The 23,354-nt window shown below is 40.6% G+C and overlaps 1 protein-coding gene and 1 pseudogene across 4 annotated transcripts in view; one reads left to right on the top strand and one right to left on the bottom strand.

The window, feature by feature from the left end:
• The window catches only part of ZNF609 (zinc finger protein 609), a 209,115-nt gene that overhangs the window by 18,523 nt on the left and 167,238 nt on the right, over window positions 1–23,354 (top strand). For 2 of the 4 annotated variants that reach the window (XM_072809062.1, XM_072809061.1), the window contains exon 2: window positions 11,628–12,501. The exons of 1 other annotated variant lie outside the window; for it this stretch is intronic. In XM_072809062.1, the coding sequence (XP_072665163.1) occupies window positions 11,755–12,501 (747 nt within the window). In that variant the 5' untranslated portion in view covers window positions 11,628–11,754. The remainder of the gene's footprint in view (window positions 1–11,627; window positions 12,502–23,354) is intronic. One more of the 4 variants, XM_072809063.1, reaches the window with a different exon arrangement.
• LOC140623078 (dnaJ homolog subfamily A member 1 pseudogene) lies at window positions 53–9,251 on the bottom strand (annotated as a pseudogene).

Consider the following 23,354-nt stretch of genomic DNA (forward strand, 5'->3'; position numbering starts at 1 on the left):
TTGTTTGTTCTTGTTTTTCCATGAACTTTATATTGAAAAGTAGTACTATGGCTTTTTTTTTTTTTTTGGTACTATGGCTTTTAATGAAAATTGGTAATCCACTTTTTTTACATTCCCACCACAAAATCTTACTCCCACTAGGCAACAGCTTTACACTTTTTAGTCTTTTTCTTAGATTTACTCCTGTAACAAAATAATGTTTTCCACCTGTCCTCTCCTAACCAAATCCTCTTAGTATAGTTGTGTCCTATTTTTGGTTAAATAAATATTTGTTATTGTGATAAGTATATATTGTTTACTGTTCAGCCATTTTGTGTACTGCTGATATGTTTTCTTGGACAATTATTTGTTTTTTCCATGATTTAGTATCATTTTTTTTATATTTGAGTTTATTCTTCATTTAACTTTTAAAACACTACTAAAGTTGAATATTAAAAACAAAAGCAAGTTAGTGAGCTATGATTATAGTCCTTCACTCATCCACTACTGCATATAAAATGCCAGCAGCAGTGTTATTCACTGGCCCCATTAAGAGGTCTGACACTGAACACCACCCCTAGGATGATGTTCATCATCCTCATATGCTTCCCCATTGTAATGGCGCCATCTTTCCTGATTGAGATCAAAGTCCACCAGTTCTACCTGGTCCATTTCATCAGTCTCTTCTACTTCCTTCCTCTCAGGTAGGAGTTTTTCCAGCAAAGAAAGTTTATCAGGAGAGAGAAAGCCATTCTCGGGGAAGTTTACCTTAAATTCGATGATTAGGCGACCCTTCTCTTATGGTCTACGATAAATTGGCATGCCTTCATTTAGCACACACTTGATATCCCCATGCTTGACAGTCTGACCTGGATGAGAGGTGATGATGATGGTTCAGTTGTCAAGAGTAGATATTGGCTTTTGAAAGCCACACAGGGCTTCAACCAGCTGTATATCCATACACATGAAAAGATCTTCTCCTCGAGTAAAAACAGCATGGTCCTTCTGATCTAAAACAATGATAATATCTCCTGGTTCCAGTCCTGGTTCTTGGTCTCCTTCACCATGGAATGTTATCTTCTGGCCATCTTTCATGCCTTTGTCAATATGCACTTCTAGAATCTTCTCTCGAACTATCTTCCTTCCATTGCAGCTTTTACATCTATCTTTAGGACTGATCCGTTCTCCATGGCCCTGGCACTCCATGCACACAGATTGAATTTGCTGAACCATTCCTGGTCCTATCTTATGAATTCTTACTTGCATTCCAGTACCTCGGCAATTGGGACAACATTCGACTGCTCCTTTCTTACCACCTCGGCCTTCACATTTATTGCAAATCACATTCTTTTGCAGAGCTAGTTTTCTTGTTGCGCCATTATATAAATCTTCTAAGGTTACTGAGAGCTGATGTACAACATTTTTACCTCTCCGTTCTCTCTGCATCCTGCCTCCTCCTCCAAAAAACATATCAAATATGTCCATGGGGGAGCCAAAACCACCACCAGCTCCACCTTCTTTAATTGCCTGTTCTCCTCCTTTGTCATATAATTCCCTTTTCTTTGCATCAGAGAGCACTTCATAAGCTTGAGAAATCTGTTTAAACTTCTCTCCTTCATTTGGATTCTTATCAGGGTGGTACTTCAAGGCCAGTTTTCTGTAAGCCTTTTTCAATTCCTCCTGGGTGGCATTGGGTTTGACCCCCAAAACATCATAGTAAGTGGTTTCTTTCACCATTTTCTACAGCCGGTGAGAGGGCCGAAGCTGGTGTGGGGGAGCAGGAAGGAGCGCGTTGCTGGGTGCAGCTCGGGCAGCCGCCGCTCCTCTGTGTCTCACCGAGCGTTCTGGAAAGTTCCCACGATTTAGTATCATTAATTATTTTGTGTGTATTGGTTTGTTATTATATCCCTAATTTTTTCAGATTCTTCCAACAGTTTTATAAATCTCCTCACAGCATAGTCATACATAGGATAATGCTTAGTTAGCTTCTTCCTTTTTTACTTTGTTCCTTCTTACCATTCTCCCTAAATATCTGAGCCTGCAAAGATTGATATCATGATTCCCTTTTACCATGACTGCATAAAATGCTGCTTTAGGACCAGGAACATGATCCAGTAATGCAGCTCTCTTGTTCATAGGTATTTATGATTTTACTTTTTTTTTTTTTTTTAAGTATAATGTGCATGTTATAAAGTACATTAAGTACACTAATCTTAAGTGTACAACTCAATTTTTACATATTTGTATAATTATATAACCACCATCCAGTTCAAGATCTAGAACATTTCCAGCCCAAGATTCCCTCATGCTTCTTTCCCATCATTAAGTACCACTCCCACAGCCGTGACACTTTTCTGACTTTTGTCATCTTTGATTTGTAAGTGTTTAAAATGTGAAAATGGAGTGGTTTAAGTCTGATAGAATTTATCACACATTTAAGTATATACATGAGGGCTCTCAGAAGTTGGTTATGTCCAGAATGCCTGATATGTATGCTAGCCCTATTTTAGGAAGCATCTTGTGTATGGAAGAAAATATTTGAAGGTTTAGAGAATACTCAGGAGCACATAGGTATTTTAAGATATGTGGAGACTGTTTTGTTTCTCAATCTTTCTCCTAGACTCTTGATGAACCTACATCCTTGATCCTAAAGAGGAATCCATATTCTGTTCTAGTAAGTTTGAAGACTGTCAGGTAATTGAGATAGCTTATAACTAGAGACAAGTGAATTTGAAGTAAGAATGGAGAAGAGAAATGGCATCCTGGACACCATTATGATTCTACTTGTTGAGGAGAAAGCAGCGTTCACTTCCCTCATTCATTCATCCATCCATTCATTTATTTTTAAAAGACTTATTTATTTTAGAAGAGTGGTAGGGGCAGAAGGAGAGGGAGAATTTACAGCAGACTGCACACAGAGACAGATGCAGGGCTTGATCTCATGACCTTGAAATTGACTGAAGCTAATAACAAAAGAGTGGGATGCCCAACCAACGGCGCCACATTCCTCCTTCCCTCATTTATTGACCAAAATATTTATTGAGGGCTGACTGTGAACCAAACGCTGTTATTAGGATACAATGGTGGGCAAAAGAGACAGCCCCATCCTCTCAGGGTGCTTGCAGTCCAATAGATGAAACAAATATTAATAGAGTCATCACATATATTGGGAGGTAGGATGTACCTAGGGAATGCCTTTCAGGTAAACGCCATGAAGCAGTAAGGTCAGATTATGTGCAGAGGACACAGCATGACCAGGAGATAGGACTAGAGAAGTAGATAGCTTTATGGGTGTGCATATGGATGTCACCATTTTTTTATGCCTAACCCTGTAGATAGTACCTTTTGACAGAAAGGTTTTCTTTGCTCTTTAGAGTCAGGATAGCATAGTAGCTTTTGTGTGAGATTTAGGAAGGGAGGTGAGGTCTATAAAAAAATGAAGGTAATTCCTTATATTTCCTGAAAAATTCTTGGATTATTTTCTTTCCCTTATGCCCGTGAACTTGTCCCACATTATCACCTGTTTTACAGATGAGATGATTGATATAGAGAAAAGCTTTCACATGACAGTTGTATGTAGAGGGCCAGTTTCTTAGATCTGATACCTAGCCATCTCTACTATTCTTTTTTTTTTTTTTTTTCCTGAGAATTTCCTCATTAGCACAGAAAGCTTACTTCTCAGGATTAGAAATAAATTATAAAGGGCTATGTAGTCCTCCAATTATTAGGGGGATGGTGGAGCTTTATTATTTAGATGACTTTGCCTTCTGCTTCTTGGCCTACTTACACATAGGTCTTGGTAAGGGTTTTCTCTGTGGACTAGTTCCACCAAATCTCTATAGGTTTGGGACTGAATTATTTACATATTCAGTATGCTGTTTACCTATTGTCAGATGTATGCTGGCACAGCAGTATCACCAACCACCAAGGCTCTAAGCCTGAGCCCTGTTGAATAGTCATATCCTGGTGGAAGTGTCAGTTGCTTCTGTGAAATGAAACAGGTCAAGCCTTATAATCTTTGTCTGAGAATAGCAGCCTGTGAGGACCATAAAACTATTCATGAGATGCAGCATAAAAACACTCAGGGACTGAGAGACACTATACTTTTTACTCATCTGTCCTTAGGTGACACATGGTCAGATGAACCCAGTTGAATTGGATCCGTCGTCTTAAATTGGCACTGTTAGTCTGTTCTTTATCTGATCCCCCATTGGAGATATAAGCTGAGAGCTGTGGTACTTGAGGAGATGACACAGTTCCTTTGTTACAGTAATTAATGTAATAAATTAAGGGAGAGACCCAAAGGAAAGTTGATTGTTTCTCGTTAGAGCCCTAGGTGGAAATTCAGTTGATTAGTGAGCTCCTATGAAGTGTGGCAGGTGGAGAGGGAGATGCCTGTTCTTCCAGCTGGGTAAGCTTAGAGTCACTGAGGATGGTTTACATGTTGTACTAGCTTCACCAGAGGTTGGCTAAGCACACACTGATTTCAGGGTAGCATCTGGAATTTAAGGAAGATGATATAATTTGGTTTTTTGTAGCAGCTTTGCTGTATCCCATTGATTTGTTGACCTTTCCCTAGGACATCAAACCCATGAATCTCCCACAGTTTAGATTTGAAGTCCTGTCAGTGGGGTCAACAACCTAGTGGATTGGAACAAGTGATAAAATAGAGTCCAGATGTTAAAACCATGAGCTTTTAGAGAGTACCTTGGCCCTGAGGGACTTTTGAAGGAAGTTGGAGTCTGTCACTGTAGTGTAGGATTTTGAGCCATACCTGAAGGTACAGAGTATCCTAAAAAGAAAACTCAGACTTCTGAGTTCATGGAAGAAAAAAGGATTGCCATTTTTCTTTCGTAGAACTTAGATTGATATCAGTACTACCTGTAATTTAATTTGTGAAAAAAATTTTAAACATTTTTCCTTCATATTTTAAAATACCTTGATACTCTATATAAGATCTAATTGTGAAACAACCCTCTTTAAGTTCAGATACTAGAACAGTACCAGAATATTTGGGTCATTTTATATTTTTGAGTTGTCTTATATTTCTCACATTTGTATGCTCATAATATGCTTAGAACCATGATGGGTGGGATCCCTGGGTGGCACAGCGGTTTAGCGCCTGCCTTTGGCCCAGGGCGCAATCCTGGAGACCCGGGATCAAGTCCCACGTCGGGCTCCCGGTGCATGGAGCCTGCTTCTCCCTCTGCCTGTGTCTCTGCCTCTCTCTCTCTGTGTGTGACTATCATAAATAAATAAAAATTAAAAAGAAAAAAAATAAAAAGAACCATGATGGGTGCTCCCTCCATTTTATAAATGAGAATATTTAATGAAGCAACTTGGCTAGGGTCAGTGGAAATTTGAGTCCAGAAGTCCTCTCTTCTTTCTCTCTTTTTTTTTTTTTTTTTTTTAAAGTAAACTCTACTCTTAACATGGGGACCAAACTCATGACCCTGAGATCAAAAGTCACATGTTCTAGGATGCCACCTGGGTAGCTCAGTCAGTTAAGCTTCTGACTCCTGATTTTCCTGAGGTCATCATCTCAGGTTCATGAATTAAGCCCGACATCTGGCCGTACTCAGCAGGGAGTTTGCTTGAGATTCTCTCTTTCCCTCTCCTCCGCTCCACCATGTTCTGTCTCTCTCAAAAGATTTATTTAGAGAGAGAGAGAGCACACATGTGAGGGGGAGAGGGACAGAGGGAGAATCTCAAGCAGACTCCCCTCCTAGCAGGGAACTGACGTGGGACTCAGTCTCACAACCCATGAGATCACATGACCTGAGCCAAAATCAAGAGTCCCTCTTTGAACCAACTAAACCACTCAAGTGCCCCAGTAAATAAATCTTTTTAAAAAATGAGGCGCTTGGTGGTGCAGTTAGTTAAGCATCAGACTCTTGGTTTCAGTTCGCCTCATGATCTCAGGGTTGCTAGATTGGGCCCCAAGTTGGGTTCTGCACTCAGTGTGGAATCTGCTTAAGATTCTCCCCTGCCCCCATACTTGCTCTCTCAAATGAATAAATCTTAAAAAAAAAAAAAAAGTCATATGCTTTATTGACTCAGCCAGCCAGACACCCTCAGAAATCACTCTTTTTAAGTTTTTTTTTCCTTAGTAATCTCTGTAACCAACATGGGGCTGGAACTTGTGACCCCAAGATCAAGAGTTGCATGTTCTTCTGACTGAGCCTGTCAGGTGCCCCAGTAATCATATTGTGATTCTAAGTTCAGTGTTCTTTTTTTCTACACCACACTATCTTCCTAAAAATATTATGGCATTTTTTTTCTTCTTTGGCCATACAGCATTTAGAGGTAACTGCCGGGGATCCCTGGGTGGCTCAGCGGTTTAGTGCCTGCCTTTGGCCTAGGGTGCAATCCTGGAGTCCCGGGATCGAGTTCTGCGTCGGGCTCCCGGTTGGAGCCTGCTTCTCCCTCTGCCTGTCTCTGCCTTTCTCTCTCTCTCTATCATGAATAAATTTAAAAAAAAATTTTTTTAAATAGAGGGAACTACCTAGCCAGACAGCTGACTCTCACATTTAAATGTGTATGATCTCTATGGTCACAAGCAGATTATACACACTCACATATAGCTGTCACTCACCCAGGGCAAAGCCTATAAGAAGATTGATCCAAAACCCATAAGAAGAGGGGTAGACAAATGAGTTGACAGCAGAACAGCATTGGAGTACTTGCTACTGAGACCAGATTATCTATGGGTAGTTGGCAGTTAAAGAGATATTCTCTGTTTATAGTCCTCTAGGGAGAAGTACTATCCTTATTATGTTTGAATATCAGTACGGTCAGTTGCCACTTTTGTCTTCTGGGCAGGGGAAGAGACCTCACAGGAAGACTCTCATTCTTAGCCATCTTGAAGTCATTGTTCATTCCTAAAGTGGGAAAGTGGTGTGATCTATGGCGTGTGCTTAAAAAAAAGTAATTAATGACCCCAAATATGTGATTACAAATCAGTGTTTGGGCTGGGAGTCTGAGCGATGGAATTGGGTTCCAGAGAGGAAACTGGGATTTGAACTTTTGTTGTTACAGGTATAGGATATGGGGAATGATTATCATGGCCTGTCTTGCTCCCTTAACTATATTCACACAGAGAGGAGTTGTTGGTGATCAGGTGCAGGAACAAAAAATAAATGGTACTGACAAGTAATTCCAGAATTGGGTGAATTGTGGTCCTAAATAAGAATGTGCAGTACAATTAGAAGAAGAGAAGAGAGAGGAAAATATTTACAGAAGCTCTTGAAAGTTGAAAATGCTTAGTGGTCTTTGCAGGGTATTGGTTCTCCTGATTCTGCACTTTCTTTGCTATGGAAGCAAGAGGTCAGTGCTTTTCATTTCCAGCAAGCATGCTAGTTGCCCTACCTCCTGGGGTTAAACATCTCTGCAATGACCTGTCAGAGAATTGATTATTAGCAGTCTAAAGCCAGGGATGCTGTAGGGAGCAGATGGGAAGTGGTTTGGCTGCTGCAGCCAGGCTGATTAAGGAATCCTTGGCAATTTTACAGTGTATCTTTGGAAATGTACCACCAAAGTTACTGTGAAGCCTGCTGGGTTTAGAAAACTGAATTTCTGAAAAGTCACCTGGTTAAAAGTAGTACTTGTGAAAGCTGTTAATACCTCAAAAATAGGACAGTTGACTCTCTAAAGAACATTGGGAATACTAAAGATCAGTCCTCAAGATACGTTTTTTTGGTTTGCATCTTGATCCAGAAATTCTGGGTAGTTTTCTAGGAAGGAAAGCACTTTTTGTTAATAGAATTAATAGAATTGTAGATTTGAAAAAGGCCCTAGGCATACCCAGACTACCCCATACCACACATAGAGAAATTCTTTATGTAATTTGCTTGACAGATGATTATGCTTTTTCTGCTCAGTACTTTCAGTGATAAAGATATGGCTTCATTAAACATTGTGGGCCATTGTTGGAAATCTCAGGTTATTGAATTTCTTCCTCAGCATCACAGGATAAGTTTCTCTCTTCAACATTTCAACCATCAGATATTTGAAGCTCCCCAACCTGTCTCCCTTCAGTATTCTCCTTTCCAGACTAAGGAATACTAATTTGTAAGACAGGGGTTTTTGATCTTTCAGTATACTCTTCTAGACATCCTTCTATTTAATGAATAGATGTAGAACCTGGAAATGAGCACAGACCACCAGATATTCAAGTTTTCATCTCCAGCTCCCCTTTGAGAAGAATCACATAAACAAACAAACAAAAAATAAAGTAAGGGCAATGTTTCTTATTTTACAAGAAAAAAAAAAATTTGCCAAGACATACAGAATTGGGAGAAGAGGAATTTGAGGAAGTGTCTTTTCTTACTAGTGTTTAGGCTGAACTTTGGGTTTTACATTATTATAGGCATTGGTTTTACCTCAGATCTTTTTCAGGAATAATTTTTTTAGAGGATTTTATTTATTTGAGAGAGAGCGAGAGGGTGTACGTGAGCAGGGTAGTGGGGAGAGCAGAGGGAGGGGGACAAGCAGACTCCATACTGAGTGTGGAGCCTGACATGGGCTCCATCCCACAACCCTGAGATCATGACTTGAGCCCAAACCAAGAGTCGTATGTTCAACTGACCAAGCCACCCAGGTGCCCCTGTTACTTTTATACCTGACAGACAACTCTGTGTAAGACTTGACTAACAACCTTTTTTCTTCAAAATTCTGTAGATTTTTCATTCTTTTTTAACATTTAATATTGCAGAGCAGTCTGAGGTTGGCCCAATTTTTGTCCTTTATAATTGGAGAATTTTGCCAGAATGTGTGCAAATTTGGCTTTTTAAATTGATTTTGCTGAAAAAATAGTAAACATTCTCAATCTGCACACAGGATTTTTTTCAGCCCAAGATATTATTCATTTATTATATCTTAATGGGTTGCTTTCCTCCCATTTGTTCTAGTCTCCTCTTAGTTTTCAGTGCTATTAAATGATGTATCTCTCTCAATTTCCCTCATTTTCTCTTTGCTGTTCTTTCTCTACACGTTCTAAGAAAAAATCTCAAGTTTTCATGTAGTTTACTGAATTATTTCCCACAGTTTCAGTTCTGTGCTTTTTTGATTTCTATATTAATTTTCATAGGTAGTTCATTTTTTGTTTCCTCCTTCCTCTTTAAAAAATGACATATTTTCATATCCTTCTAAGTTCATATCTTTTCATTTCCGCCTGTTTTCTTCTTAATGCTATCTCCTCCTTACTGGTACACTTCATTTATCCTGCTCCATATGATGGTCAGCCAATATAGTAAAGTGAGAACTGTCATAAGCTCTCTGAGTACTATCATTTTTATGTACTTTATATTCTTTCCCCCAGAGTCTCTCTTCTATCACAGTCCTGTTTTCTAGAGAAAGGTTGTATTTGTTTGTTTGTTTATAGAGGAAAGTCTTTTGAAAGTTTTGTTTTTCCAAGGTTAAACGTAGGGTTGTTTTATTTAAAGATTTTATTTATTTATTCATGAGAGACAGAGAGAGAGAGAGAGAGAGGCAGAGACATAGAGATAGAAGCAGGCTCCATGCAGGGAGCCTGATGTGGGACTCGATCCTGGGACTCCAGGATCACTCCCTGGGCCAAAGGCAGGTGCTAAACCACTGAGCCACCGAGGGATCCCCCATAGGGTTGTTTTAATGGTTAAATTACATACTGATGATAGTGCAGCTCTGGAGGAAAGTGGGTAAGCCTTAAGTGAAGAGTGAGTGTGAATGTATTATGTTCTGAGCCTAGCCACAGTTGCAAAGATTGCATGCAAGGTAATAAATTTTGATGTTGGAAAGAACTATGCTTTAATACTCCACTATAGTGTAGATTCAGTTAGAATTTCCTTTTCTAGAAATGCTCACTTGTCTCTCATAATAGAATTATTTTCATACCATATTCCACTCCCTTATTCACTTATTCACTGCTCTATTCCCAGCACCTAATTTAGATACTAGCACACAGTAGGTAATAAATACAAATTTTTTTGGAATGAATGAGCAAAGATTTGCTATACTAGTATTTATTGGAGGCCATATCTTCTTAGGTGGTATTAAGAATTCCAAATATTTTAACAAAATTTCTTTAACATTCTAGACATTTTTAGAGGTATCATTTCTCTGACTTCAGGGATAATGTTTCCTTTACTTTGTGGGCATTTTTTCATAGTTCCTACATCATGCCCACCCCACGTTCCCCCCCCCCCCCGCCATTTTGCTCTTCCTTTTAAGAAGTAAGATCTCTATAGACTTGATGCCAGCAATAGTTGTTCCTGTTGGTACTAAGCTCTCTACTTGTGTAAAGGATGTATTTTCTTCTCAGATCTACAGTTAAGTGGCAGGTTAATGTGCACACCTTTTTCTCTTAAATCCCAGTTGCTAGTATTTAGTTGGTACAGCTCTGCTCTCTTGGGATGTTGTCTTCTCTTGTAACTGCACCCTGGTTCTTTGATACTGTCTTGAGGTATTAGATGAAAAAGTACAGTTTGTCTTGTCTCTGTCCTATCTGTAACATATACTACTAGAAATCACTTTGTAGGATTCATTGTGCCACTACTGGTTGGCTCTTTGTTATCTTATGAGCGTTCTTTCCTAAATGGATATAGAAAGATAGTGGACAAGGGAATGAGCAAGAAAATAACTCTTTCACTGTGTCATAACATAATACCTGGATGGTATATATTGGGTGCCAGGTTTTCTAGATGGTACACTCCCAAAGTCTCATGAACCAGGAGACTGGAGAGTGTCGTCCCCCACCCCCTTTCTTAGCCAATCTCTGTTTCATGTGATGATGCCTTGGTATTTATCAATACCATGCCACCAATCTTATATAAAAATGTGGAGAGTTATTTCACATTCTGCTGTTAGGGATTTTAGTAGCCTTCAGTCAGGGTAAATTTTTTCGTGTGTATATGTGTGTGTCTTCATAGATATTTTAGTGGAATGTGGGAAAGGCCACACTGAGTTATGCTATTTGGACATAATTTGAAACCTGGAGTTGAATAAGGCTTATTTAACTGAAATTAAGCTGATTGGATTGAGTCCTCTCTGAGGATTGCCTTCATTAGTTGCAATATTTGTCTTCTATCCTAATGTTATATTTTCTCTACTTCTTGTTTTTCTCTTTCACTTTTATCCATAATAAGACTTTTCCCCTCAAAAGAGTAGAATGGCAAGGAATCCATATTATTTTTAGTAGGGACAAGCCCTGTTAATAGAGGACTTTTACAGCCTTTGCAAGTCCATGTTCTGAGTCTCTGATCATTCAAGAAGAAGCAAGGAGAGAGGGGGTATGAGTAAAGTTGTGCTAGAGCTTGAATCTGTTATGTGCCAGGGCCTGTATTGATTGAGAGAGGATTGCCAGCTGGCAGTGGCAGTAGAAATAAGTCTCTTGGGAATGGGAAACTAACTCTAGAGGATTCCTAGTTAAGACTACACAGAATCTCCGGGCATTTGGAAATACTGTACTCTCCCCTGGGGAGATGGAGCGGGAATTAACTTTTCCCCTGGTCCAATGTGACTTGGTTAGAAATACAATTGAACCTGTTTGTCTTGTCCATTGTGATGTGGTAGCCCCCTAGGAACAGTCTGTTTTGTGTGGGAGTTTATTTCAGGCTGTCTCCTTGCCTGTATTGTTTCCTTTAACAGCTCTTTAAATTTTCTTTTTCCAGCAATGATGTTGTCCACTGGGCATGTACTGACCAATGTGGCAGGTCTGAGAACATAGCTGAAGCTGAAAATAGGAAAGCTGGGGGCAAGGAAGAGCCTTGAATCTTGAGGTGGGACGTTGACTCTAAGATGTCCTTGAGCAGTGGAGCCTCCGGAGGGAAAGGAGTGGATGCAAACCCGGTTGAGACATACGACAGTGGGGATGAATGGGACATTGGAGTAGGGAATCTCATCATTGACCTGGACGCCGATCTGGAAAAGGACCAGCAGAAACTGGAAATGTCAGGCTCAAAGGAGGTGGGGATACCGGCTCCCAATGCTGTGGCCACACTACCAGACAACATCAAGTTTGTGACCCCAGTGCCAGGTCCTCAAGGGAAGGAAGGCAAATCAAAATCCAAAAGGAATAAGAGTGGCAAAGACACTAGCAAACCCACTCCAGGGACTTCCCTGTTCACTCCAAGTGAGGGGGCAGCTAGCAAGAAAGAGGTGCAGGGACGCTCAGGAGATGGTGCCAATGCAGGAAGCCTGGTTGCTGCTATTGCTCCCAAGGGCTCAGAGAAGGCGGCTAAGGCATCCCGCAGTGTAGCCGGCTCCAAAAAGGAGAAGGAGAACAGCTCATCTAAGAGCAAGAAGGAGAGAAGCGAAGGAGTGGGGACTTGTTCAGAAAAGGATCCTGGGGTCCTCCAGCCAGTTCCCTTGGGAGGACGGGGTGGTCAGTATGATGGAAGTGCAGGGGTGGATACAGGAGCTGTGGAGCCACTTGGGAGTATAGCTATTGAGCCTGGGGCAGCGCTCAATCCTTTGGGAGCTAAACCGGAGCCAGAGGAAGGGGAGAATGAGTGTCGCCCGCTAAAGAAAGTCAAGTCTGAAAAGGTAAGAGGTGGCCAGATCTGGCTGCCTACTGCCAGTCAGAACTGCCCTGGACTAACCACCAAATGCTTTGTACACTCTGTGGGAGGCTCATTAGTTTGTGGGTAATGACCAATTACAAGGTCAGAGCAGCTGGTAATGATAATGCGGTTTTGTTCCAAATTAGGGGATTCTCTACAGATTCATTAACAGCAGGCCTGGACATTTTGGAGAATATCTATTGTTGGGGGCAGCTACTTGGTAGAATGAATTTTCTCTAAGTCGAGAACCTGCCACCTTGTCCTTGTCCCACCCTCAAACACTTGTTGCTGGAGACTGGCATCAGCCTTTATGTGGTCTCCAGCTTAACTACTTTCATCCTCAGAGTCATTGATAAACAATAAATTGATAATAGGCTTTCAGTTGAGTGCGGTTCTTAATGGGATAAATAGTGCCGCTGGGTTTCTGGAACAGAAAAGGTTAAATAAGTTTCATGGTATGATATCTACCAAGTGTTCTATTGGTGGCTACCAAAGAGCAAAGGGGCAGGTAAATAGGGGAGCAAGAGGTACTGGCTGTACTAAGAAGTACTTAATCAGGCCTTATGAGTTAGTGTTGTGGCCATGCATGTTTGGCCTTGAAAGAGATTCTTTGGCCACTAAAGGTATAGTTCTTGGCCAAGTATCTCCCTCAACTATTGATAATCAAAGTGTCCTGGTGGTTTAATAGCTGCCAAATAGTGTAATGATACCTTACCTTCTGCTTGAGTTGGAAGGACAGGTGCTTGCAGCCCCAGGAGGGGCTCTCCTCCTCTGGGAAGATGATCTTAGTTCACGTCTCAGGAAATAGAGCTTGTAGGGCTGGAGCAGAGTAGGTGTGAGTCTAGGGTCAGCTCAGGCTGCCTTAAACTTAAGCAGCTTACAATTTCCTGCAAAGTGGCTGGTCTGGTGTTGAGCCCTTCATTGGCTCTTGATTTTTCCGCTCTGTGTTTTTTGCTCACCCTGTGCTTTCAGCTGATCCCAGCAGATGCAGTATAAATTGGTTTCTCTGTAATTACATCAGCTGCAACAGGGAATACCTATTTCCATATGTAAGTGTTAATAAATAGAGGCTGGATGTGTATGTTTGTGTGGTGGTGCCCTTTCTGGGCCTGGATTCCAGTGGTAGCTTGTACTTTCTTTGCTGTAGGTATTTTGGTCTTTGCCTCCGGCACATCTGTAGCTCTTAGCAACATCTGGGCTTCCCTAGTAACAGGGCTGTGAATTTTCTTCCACTAATAACACAATGGTTCATTCCCTTTCACCAGAGGCAGCTGCCAGAGAGAAGCTGCCTGTGTTTAGGTGACAGATGCTATAGTCCACCTCAGCAGCATCAAGTTCCAGCTGGCTACTGGCATGGCTTGTCCTGTGCTGGCTGTGATTTACCATTTTCTCTGGGGTGCAGATGGATAATACTGTTTTTAAAGAGGCCTAGGAGTACCAGGAGTTGTTGCTTCTGTTCCAGGCCCATTAGACTGTTCCCTACATCTGGCTGCAGTAAACTCATGCCATATATTCATGTTCATAATCATTGTTCTTCCTGTGCTAAAAAATGGCCATTTCTGAGAGTAGACTTCTTTTCCTTTCTGTTTAGAATTCTTGACTCATGTTGCAATCTTGCAGGCCCAGTCAGTAGTCATCTGTAGGTGACAGGATTAATGATGCTGAACTTTACATTGGATTTAAATCTAAATGTCCATTATGGTCTCCAATACAGTAGCAAATGGAACTTGTTTTCTTTTAGAGGTCCAGGGACTGATTGGGTGGCCGCTCTTCAGAATTTAATTAGGCTGAAAGATGCAATGTATTCAGCTAAGAAAACACCTTGCTGCCAAGGAGGTTTGCCCCTTCATAATGTAGCTGTGCTATGTTCGCCTTGTCGCTCAAGGAGACTGAGAGTGGGGCAATGGAATGAGAGAGGAAAAAGAGAGAGAGACTGTGCTTCAGTTTTTGGAAGAAAGATAAAATTGCTAGGAAGTCCTTTTTTTAAGAAGCAGAAAGTTGCTCTGCAGTTTAATATTACTGTAAGCCAAAACCTGGTTTCTCAGTTCCTTTCCCTGTTCCCTCAAACCTTTTGAACAGTCTGGTTCTGGGGGTGCCTTTCCATAAAGCCTTTGATCATTGAAATAATTATTTAAATGTTTGGAAGTTGCTAGGAGATGAAAACACTGTGCAGGAAGAGTGTTTCTAGAATGGGAGGAGGGGAAGACTTAAGGGAAAAGAAGGCTAGGAATCTTATAGCAGATCAGCTTTTGGGAAACAAGGACTCTGGGGTTTAGGGTATAATAGGGGCTCAGTGATGATTACTACTAGAGCTTATAAGCTAAGTCTTTGAAAACTTTAAGATTTTCTCTCTGAGATATGGGCTTGCCTATGCCTAATTGGTTTGGAATGTTCTTTCTATGTGGGGACAACCAACAAAACTAAAACAGCAAAACAGATGTTTTGATATAATCTGGGAATTACATACTCTGAGCGAGGAGCTCTCATGAAGAAAGAAAACTCATAAAATTTGGGAAGTGTCTTGGCTGGAATCTCCTCCTAACCATGTCCCACCCCCACCCCACCACCCAACACCTTGGAAACAGGAAGCAAGACAAATAGTTTGTGGTGTAGGATAGAATTGTCACATGTCTACACTAGCTAATGAGGGAGATAAGAGTATTCAAATCATCTACCTCAGGACCTTCTTTCTCATCTAGGTGGGTATTTCAGGCTGTGGCTGAGGGCATTTCCTCTCAGCCAAGGATGTGGATTACCCTTCATGGGATCTCACTTAGGCTCCATTACACCTTTCTCTGGAAGGGCCCACTGTGCTATTTCCCAGAGATTTAGGAGAGACCAGAAATGGCTCTTAGCAACTGCTGCTGCCCTGAATTGTTATTGAACACTCCTGTTCATACTTCCTGCCAGCTGAAGAGATGGGGGAGGGAATGTTGAGGAATAAACAAGAAGGAGCTTAAGGGTTCCTGCCTGTTCCCTTGCTTTTGTTTTGATTGGTAGATTAAGTTAGGGATGGAAAGGGTAGGGAGGGAGGAAGAAGGGTGCCTGCCTGAATGTTCTAAGCTTAGAGCTTAGTGCTTGTGTTGCCACTCTAACAGGTAAGGAAAAAAGAATTTACAAACCACAGAAGGCAGTGATATATCTGTGTGGAGTCTGTCCTGCATTACAGACCCTTGTCAGAGTGGGCTTAAACCAGGAATTTAAGGTGGGACTCCTTATTTTTTCAAATCATATAAAGTAAGCAGTAGGCTCTAGTGGCTAAAGGATCTAGAGGTTTGGAACCAGAAGCTCCCTGGCCTCTTTAGCTGCTGTTTTTGATCTTGCAAGGTAGGAACAGTCTGCACTCTGCTTTCCTCCTGTTTTGGGTCTCAGCTTCTGCTACTCTCAGACTGCTACATATATTACCACATCCCCCCTTAGTTCAGGATAAAACAAAACAAAACCCATTAAGTGTGTTCTTTGCTCTTTCCCCTTCTGATCATGGTTGCCATCGTATCCTGTGTTATAAGAGCATCTTCCTTTGCCCTTGGTTTTGTTTTTCTGCCCTAGTTTATGCCTTCCAGCTCAGTTTTCTCATGTTACAATCCCTCATTGCCCAACCAAGGTCAGGTCTCTTTTTCTTTCTGATCCAAGGCTTTCTCTCTTAAAGCCTTCCTCCTTCACGAGCTGTTCTTTCTTAGCTATTGATTGCATAGCAGTCAGCCATGCTTCCTGAAGCCAAATGTCCTCAAGCATTTTCCTTCATGGAAAAAATTAAAAACGAAGTTGATATTTATGTGGGACAGAGATGCAACAGAGCCTGAGCTTAATTTATTTCTTCTTAGGTAGCTCTGTTTTCCACCTGGGTGTTGCAATTCAAGCGGGGGGCTGGCGGGGGGGGGGGGGGGGGGCATTGAAAAATTACCTTATCCGATCTCCTCGTTTTTTGGAAGAAACTAAGACTAGGGAGGTCATGTGACTTGCCTAGGCTTTTACAGGTAGTCAGTGGCAAAGCCATGCTTAGAAACCAGGTTTTTGGTGACCAACTTCTTGTGGCATATTGTTACTCTGGGATTATTAAAATGTCTTCAACTGTAATGAGAGATTCTGTTTTTCAACCCTAAAAGCTACCTTAGAAACGTTGCATGTAAATTCCCAGATAGGCTAGAAATTGTTTTCATTGTTTTTCATACTGATTTTAACATTGTAGATAATCAATAAACAAAGATCCTTGAGTTTAGGGTTTTTTGGTATGATGATGATGTTTGTAAAGAACTATTTATAGCTGGTGTTAAATCTATCCTATTATATAGCTAAAGAGGGAAAAAGTTACTTTTTAACTGCTACTTTAAACTTGGTTTTCTGTGTGTGTGTTTTCTGATTTTTTTCTGGAATATTGCATTCAAATTTTCATTGGGGCATTGCCAGTTCCCTCTTTCTTTGCAACTGCAGGTAAGATAAAACTAGTGCTTCTTGGACATACCACTAATAGGTAGACCTTAAATGTATTGTGGATATTAACTGTTTTGTAAAAACATGACATATATATATACTGTTGAATACCATTCATTCAGTACATTGAATGCATTTTATTTTTATTTTTAAAAAATTTAATTGAGATATAGTTGACAATCAAGTGCATTTTTGATTCCAGGTATTGTACTTGGTGCTGGGTATGCATTAGTAAATAAAACAGAGAAGATTCTTGCTCTTTGGACCTTATAGTTTACCATCTACTCTAGTAGAATCCCTAAAAGTGTGGCCCATAAAGCCATGTATATCACATCAGCTGAGTGTCAAAATGCAGATTCTTGGACCCTACCCCAGTTTTGCTAAATAAGTTTTAGGAATAGGGGCCCAGAAATCTTTCAGAAGTCTCTCCAGAGGAGCACCTGGGTGGCTCAGTGGTTGAGCATCTGCCTTTGGCTCACGTCGTGATCCTGGGGTCCTGGGATCGAGTCCCACCCACATCAGGGGGAACCTGCTTCTCCCTCTGCCTAAGCCTCTGCCTCTCTCTGTGTCTCACATGAATAAATAAAATCTTTTAAAAAAAAGTCTCTCCAGATAATTTCTATATACTTTAACATTTGAGAACCATTGTGAATTTTCTTTTTAAGGTGAGAATTGGGAACCACTTCTGACATGAAATGCTAGCCTTCTTTATAAACTTAAATTTCACATCAACTTTTATCTATAACTTAGAGGTTAAGAGTGTAAACTCTGGAGCAAGAATAGCTGGTTTATATCCCAGCTTTGCCACTTATTAACTGGGTAATCTTGAGCAAGTTACTTAACTGCTCTACTTCAGTTTTTTTCATCTGCGAAATGAGGAAAACAATAGTTCCTATGTAGTGTTGTTATGAGATTAAATTAATTAATGCATATAAAACACTTTGAACAGTGCTTGGCATCCAGTAGGAAGCATTCAATAAATATTAGAGAGAAAAACATGTTTAAGTTAAAATATGTCTCAGTCTGCCCTAGGCAATAATGGGCTGAAATACAACATTCCACCTATACAGGAAGCCCAGTATTAATAGATAAACATGTTGGCTAAGATTTTGAGAGCTGTGCTCAGAAGTTCCAAACCTGGGTTGGGAAATTTTCATGCTGGTGACGGGTTCTAAAGCTCCTGATATTTATAGTGGGGTTTAGAAAAGGGGAGAGACTGAAAATTGGCTTTAAAAGATCTTGAAGTAGCCTGTTGAATTTCACATTTCATATAAATTGAGTTTCCTTTCTGGCCATATCCCCAAATGTGGGATTGCGTATGTTGGATAGATGTTTTTGTGGGTTTGCCAGCCTCTGCAATCCCTTGTATGCTGGAAGAGCACTAAATGCTTTTTGTTTCTACATAAGAGTGCATGGAAAATCTAAGTCCCAGTTCTTAATCTTCCTTCCCCAGTGCGAACTTGTATTTTTGCCATTTGGGTATAAGAGCTTTTACCAGCAGAGCTCATCCAGTGAGGCAGCAGGACTTGGGCTTTCAGGCTGGAGGTGGCAGTAACATACACAGCTGAGATCCTGCCACTGCTGGCTGTCTAAGCCCTCCTCTCTGTGGTTTTCACTCTTCAAGCCATGCTTGAGTAACCCGCCTCCAGAGCTGCTGACAGGGCCGTGTTCAGAGGCCTTGGAAATTACACTGTTCATTTCCTTATCATCCCCTGACCTGCAGTGCAGAGCCTTCTGGTGCAGGAACAAGGCAGAAAAAAAAATCCAGAGGGCTCCCAGCCAGCATGTGTCAAGGGCTACAAAGAAGGAAATTGGACTTGCTCACTTCAAAACCATGGGGTTAGGCTTTGATTTTTGGTTCCTGCCGAGAGTTATTTGTGTGTGTGCGCATGTTTTATCTCTGTGTATATGTATAGAATGAGTCTGTGCATGGCAAAGCTGTAGAGGAGGAGCATCTGAAAGTAGAGAGCAGAGGAAAGATTGCTTTTTCTCTTCGGTTAATTTCCCAGTTGTGCCATTGGGATGGGCCTGGAAGGATTAGCATCAGGAAGGTGCCAAGCCATATTAATATTTTAAAATATATTTCTCTTGGTACAACTTAGTCATGGTTGACAGCACCCACCCAAGTAAGAAGCTTCCCTGGCAGGCTGAAGAGACATTTTTAACAAATCCTATGCCTGAAGTCATTCATCCTAGAAGACATTGATATAATCAGTGTTTAAGCTACCTGAGAAAGGATAGACTTTGGGTGAGTCTTGGGTAAGAGGAATAGCGAACAGCTCTTTTGAGATGGAGGATAGTGTGACAAAAGAGACAGACAGAAGGAATTTATAGCATTTTGAGATTTTTCTGTTTATAGGGGAAAATTCTGTTTAGAAGAACCTGTCCTAGATTTTTCAGCATTACAAAACAGTCTAGGGATGCCTGGGTGGCTCAGTAAATTAAGCTTCTGCCTCTGGCTTAGGTCCTTGGGGTCCTGGGATCAAGCCCCATGTCTGGCTCCCTGCTTGGTGGGGACCTTACTCTCTCTGCCACTCCCCTCTGCTTGTGCTCTCTCTCCCTCTCTCAAATAATTAAAAAAAAAAAAAACTGGCAAAAAACAATCTACCTCCTTTTTCCTTTAGCATTTCTCTTGCCCTAGGACACCTAAAGGAAACACTTTCAGGCTAAAGAAGTAAAATGTGGGTGGTGAGAGGCTCTTGAGCAGAATTTACAATCATTCTGTTCTTAATTTTCCTTTTTTAGATTTCCACTGCCTTAATGTCATTGGTGATATTGGAGCCTTTGTGAAGTGGGGGGAAAAAGAAGTCTTTGAGCTTTCAGACCCTAGAGGTTTTTTTAAATCCTAAGTGTCTCTCTTGTTAGAAGTACTCTGTAGAGAAGTGTTTTCACATGAGAAAGTGATAGGTAAGGTGAGAGGGGATTACTTTCTCCTTTTTATAAAGCAGTAGTCCCTGTATCATCATCAGCAGCAGCAGCATCTGGAAACTTGTTAGAAATTCAAATATCAGAGCTCATCCCAGTCCCAGTCCCCCAAATCAGAAACTCTGGGGCTAAAAAAAAAAAAAAAAAAAAAAAAAAAAAGAAACTCTGGGGCTGAGGCCCAACAATTTATGTTTGTTTTGTTTTTAAGATTTTATTTATTTATTCATGAGCGATACAAAAAGAGAAGCAGAGACATAGGCAGACCTGAGCCAAACGCAGACACTCAACCACTGAATCACGCAGGAATCCCCAACGATTTGTATTTTTAAAAAAATGTTTTAATTTTTATTTATTTATGATAGTCACAGAGAGAGAGAGAGAAAGAGAGAGAGGCAGAGACATAGGCAGAGGGAGAAGCAGGCTCCATGCACCGGGAGTCCGATGTGGGATTCGATCCCGGGTCTCCAGGATCGCGCCCTGGGCCAAAGGCAGGCACCAAACTGCTGCGCCACCCAGGGATCCCAACGATTTGTATTTTAATATTAGTTCTTTTTTTGACCATGGTATACATGATATACACTGAAGTTTGAGATTGGCTGTCATGGAGCACCTTCTCCTTTTTAATAATGAGGATCAAATTGGAAGGAATACCTAAGGGTTTGGGACTTTGAGAGCAGTAAAGATATTTAAAATACTTAACTTTTCCAAGCTGCTTTTCTTATCTGTAATGTGGAAGTGAATGATAGTTCTGACCTTACTGTGAGGATTAGATCAGATAAAGAACGTTAAATACTCAGCACAGTGCCTAGCATATTGTAACTTCTCAATAAATGTTAGCTATTGCTGATACTGTTATAAGCTATGAGGTGCAAGGTCATTATGAAATTAAGATGACAGGATATTTTTAGAGACTTTAAAGAGTTAAGCGCCTGAAGGTTTTGGAAAGAATGAGTTTTTGATAGTTTATATTCTAACTCCTACTGATTTCCAGGAAGGCTTGAGGAAAGATTGGTTCAGAGCACTCAGAGCCATTGAGGTTTGGAGTTCTATTGTTTGATTAGTTAGTTTGGAAGTGTTTGTTGGACTCCTGGTATAGGGTTGATCTCAGATTGAAGAACCATGGCTCTTACTTAGCTGTTTCCCATTAAAGTTAGATTTTTTGGTATATATTCAGGCCTTCTGAATTGTTTTTCTAAGGATTGAAATGAATGTAACATGATTGCTTTTGTTTAGAAAATGTTTTCCCTTCTGTAAAGGAGTACAGACTTCATTCAGCCTTTCGAAGGAATTACACCTACAGGTAATCTGAACAATGAGGAGAAGAATGAGGATTAAGATACTTCTTTTTGTGAACTTGTCACTAGCTGCAGGAAATAAGACAATTCTTTCATATTGGTAGTGGTCTGTTTTCAACTTGAAATGTCCATTGGGAGAATACAATTTATGTGCCTGAAAAATGCACTAATTGAGTATTTTTAAGTTTGAGACCATTGGATTCCAGTGGTCTAGTAAATACTATATTGTGTTTAGATGAGCCAGACCTGGCCATGAAATGCTTTTTGGTCTTTTTTTTTTTTTTTTTTAATTAAGGGATAATTGACATATTAGTTTCAGGTGTACAACATGGTGATTTGGTATTTGTATGTATTTGCAAAATGATCACAATAAGTCCAGTTAATATCTGTAACTACATATAGTTAAAATCTTTTTTTTGTGATAAGAATGTTCAAGATTTACTCTCCTAGCTACTTTCAAATATACCATACAGTTTTAATTAACTGTGGTCACCATGACATACATTAATTATGTCCCCATGGCTTATTCATTTTATTCATTAATTTAAAAGATTTTATGAGAGACACAGAGGTAGAGACATAGGCAGAGGGAGAAGCAGGCTCCCTGTAGGGACCCTAATGCAGGATTAGATCCCAGAACCTCGTGATCATTACCTGAGCCAAAGGCAGACGCTCAACCACTGAGTCACCCAGGTGCCTGGCTTATTTATTTTATAACTGGAAATTAGTACCTTTCGACCTTATTCCATTTTACCCACTTCTCAGGCAACCACTGGTCTATTCTCTATATCCATAAGCTTAGGTGTTTTTTTGTTTTGTTTAAGTTCCACATAAAGGGGTGCCTGGATGGCTCAGGCAGTTAGGTGTCTGACTCCTGCTTTTGGCTCAGGTCATGATCTCAAGGTCATGAGATCAATCCCTGCATTGGGCTCTACACTGGGTGTGGAGCCTGCTTTAAGAGTCACTTTCTCCCTCTCCCTTTGCCCAATCCACTTACCCCCACCCCACCCCCACATGCATGCTTATGCTCTCAAAAAAAAATGATACATGTAAGTGAAATCATATAGTATTAATCTTTTTCTGACTTATTTCACTTAGCATAATGCCCTCAAGGTCCCTCTGTGTAGTTGCAAATGGCAAGATTTCATTCCTTTTTTAATGAATGAAAAGTATTCCATTTTATGTACATATACACATGCCACATTTTTTTTTTTCCATTCATCCATTGGTGGACATTTAGGTTGTTTTCATCTCTTGGCTATTGTAAATAACGCTACAGTGAACAATGGGTACATATATCTTTTCACATTAGTATTTTTGTTTTCTTTGGGTAAATATCCACAAGTGGAATTGCTGGATTATATGGTTTTTAAGATTTTATTTATTCATGAGGGACATAGAGACACAGAGACACAGACAGAGGGAGAAGCAGGCTCCTCAAAGGGAGCCTGATATGGGCCTCGATCCCCAGACCAGGATCACATCCTGAGCCAAAGGCAGATACTCAACTGCTGAGCTACACCCAGGTGTCCCTGTTTTTAGTTTTTTAAGGAAACTATTTTTCATAGTGGCTGCACCAGTTTACATTCCCACTAATAGTGCACAAGTGTTTATTTTTCTCTACATCCTCACTAACACTTGTTATTTCTTTTTAATAATAGTTATTCTAACAGGTATGAGGTATACCTTATTGTGGTTTTGATTTGCATTTCCCCGATGACATTGAACATCTTTTCATGTACCTGTTGGCCATTCCGGTATCTTCTGTTGGCCTCCCTTTTTTTTTTTTTTTTTTTTATGATAGGCACACAGTGAGAGAGACAGGCAGAGACACAGGCAGAGGAAGAATCAGGCTCCGTGCACCGGGAGCCTGATGTGGGATTTGATCCTGGGTCTCCAGGATCACGCCCTGGGCCAAAGGCAGGCGCTAAACCTCTGCGCCACCCAGGGATCCCGGCCTCCATTTTTGTTATTGGGTTCTTCCCATCATAAGTTTTTTGTAAACTGGTACCCAGCCCACTCAACTCAGAGTTGCTATTTCCTATATATTTCTTCAGAAGTTAAGTACTTAATTCTGCACTGAATCAATCCTCAGTGAAAGGTACAGAGAGTATTGTAGAAAAGAGGTATACGTATTCATCATACACCAAGCAAAGTAATATGAGGTTAGAGAAATTAACATTCA

This window comes from Canis lupus, chromosome 32 (genome assembly GCF_048164855.1).
Source record: "Canis lupus baileyi chromosome 32, mCanLup2.hap1, whole genome shotgun sequence".
In the NCBI taxonomy this organism is placed as follows: domain Eukaryota; kingdom Metazoa; phylum Chordata; class Mammalia; order Carnivora; family Canidae; genus Canis; species Canis lupus.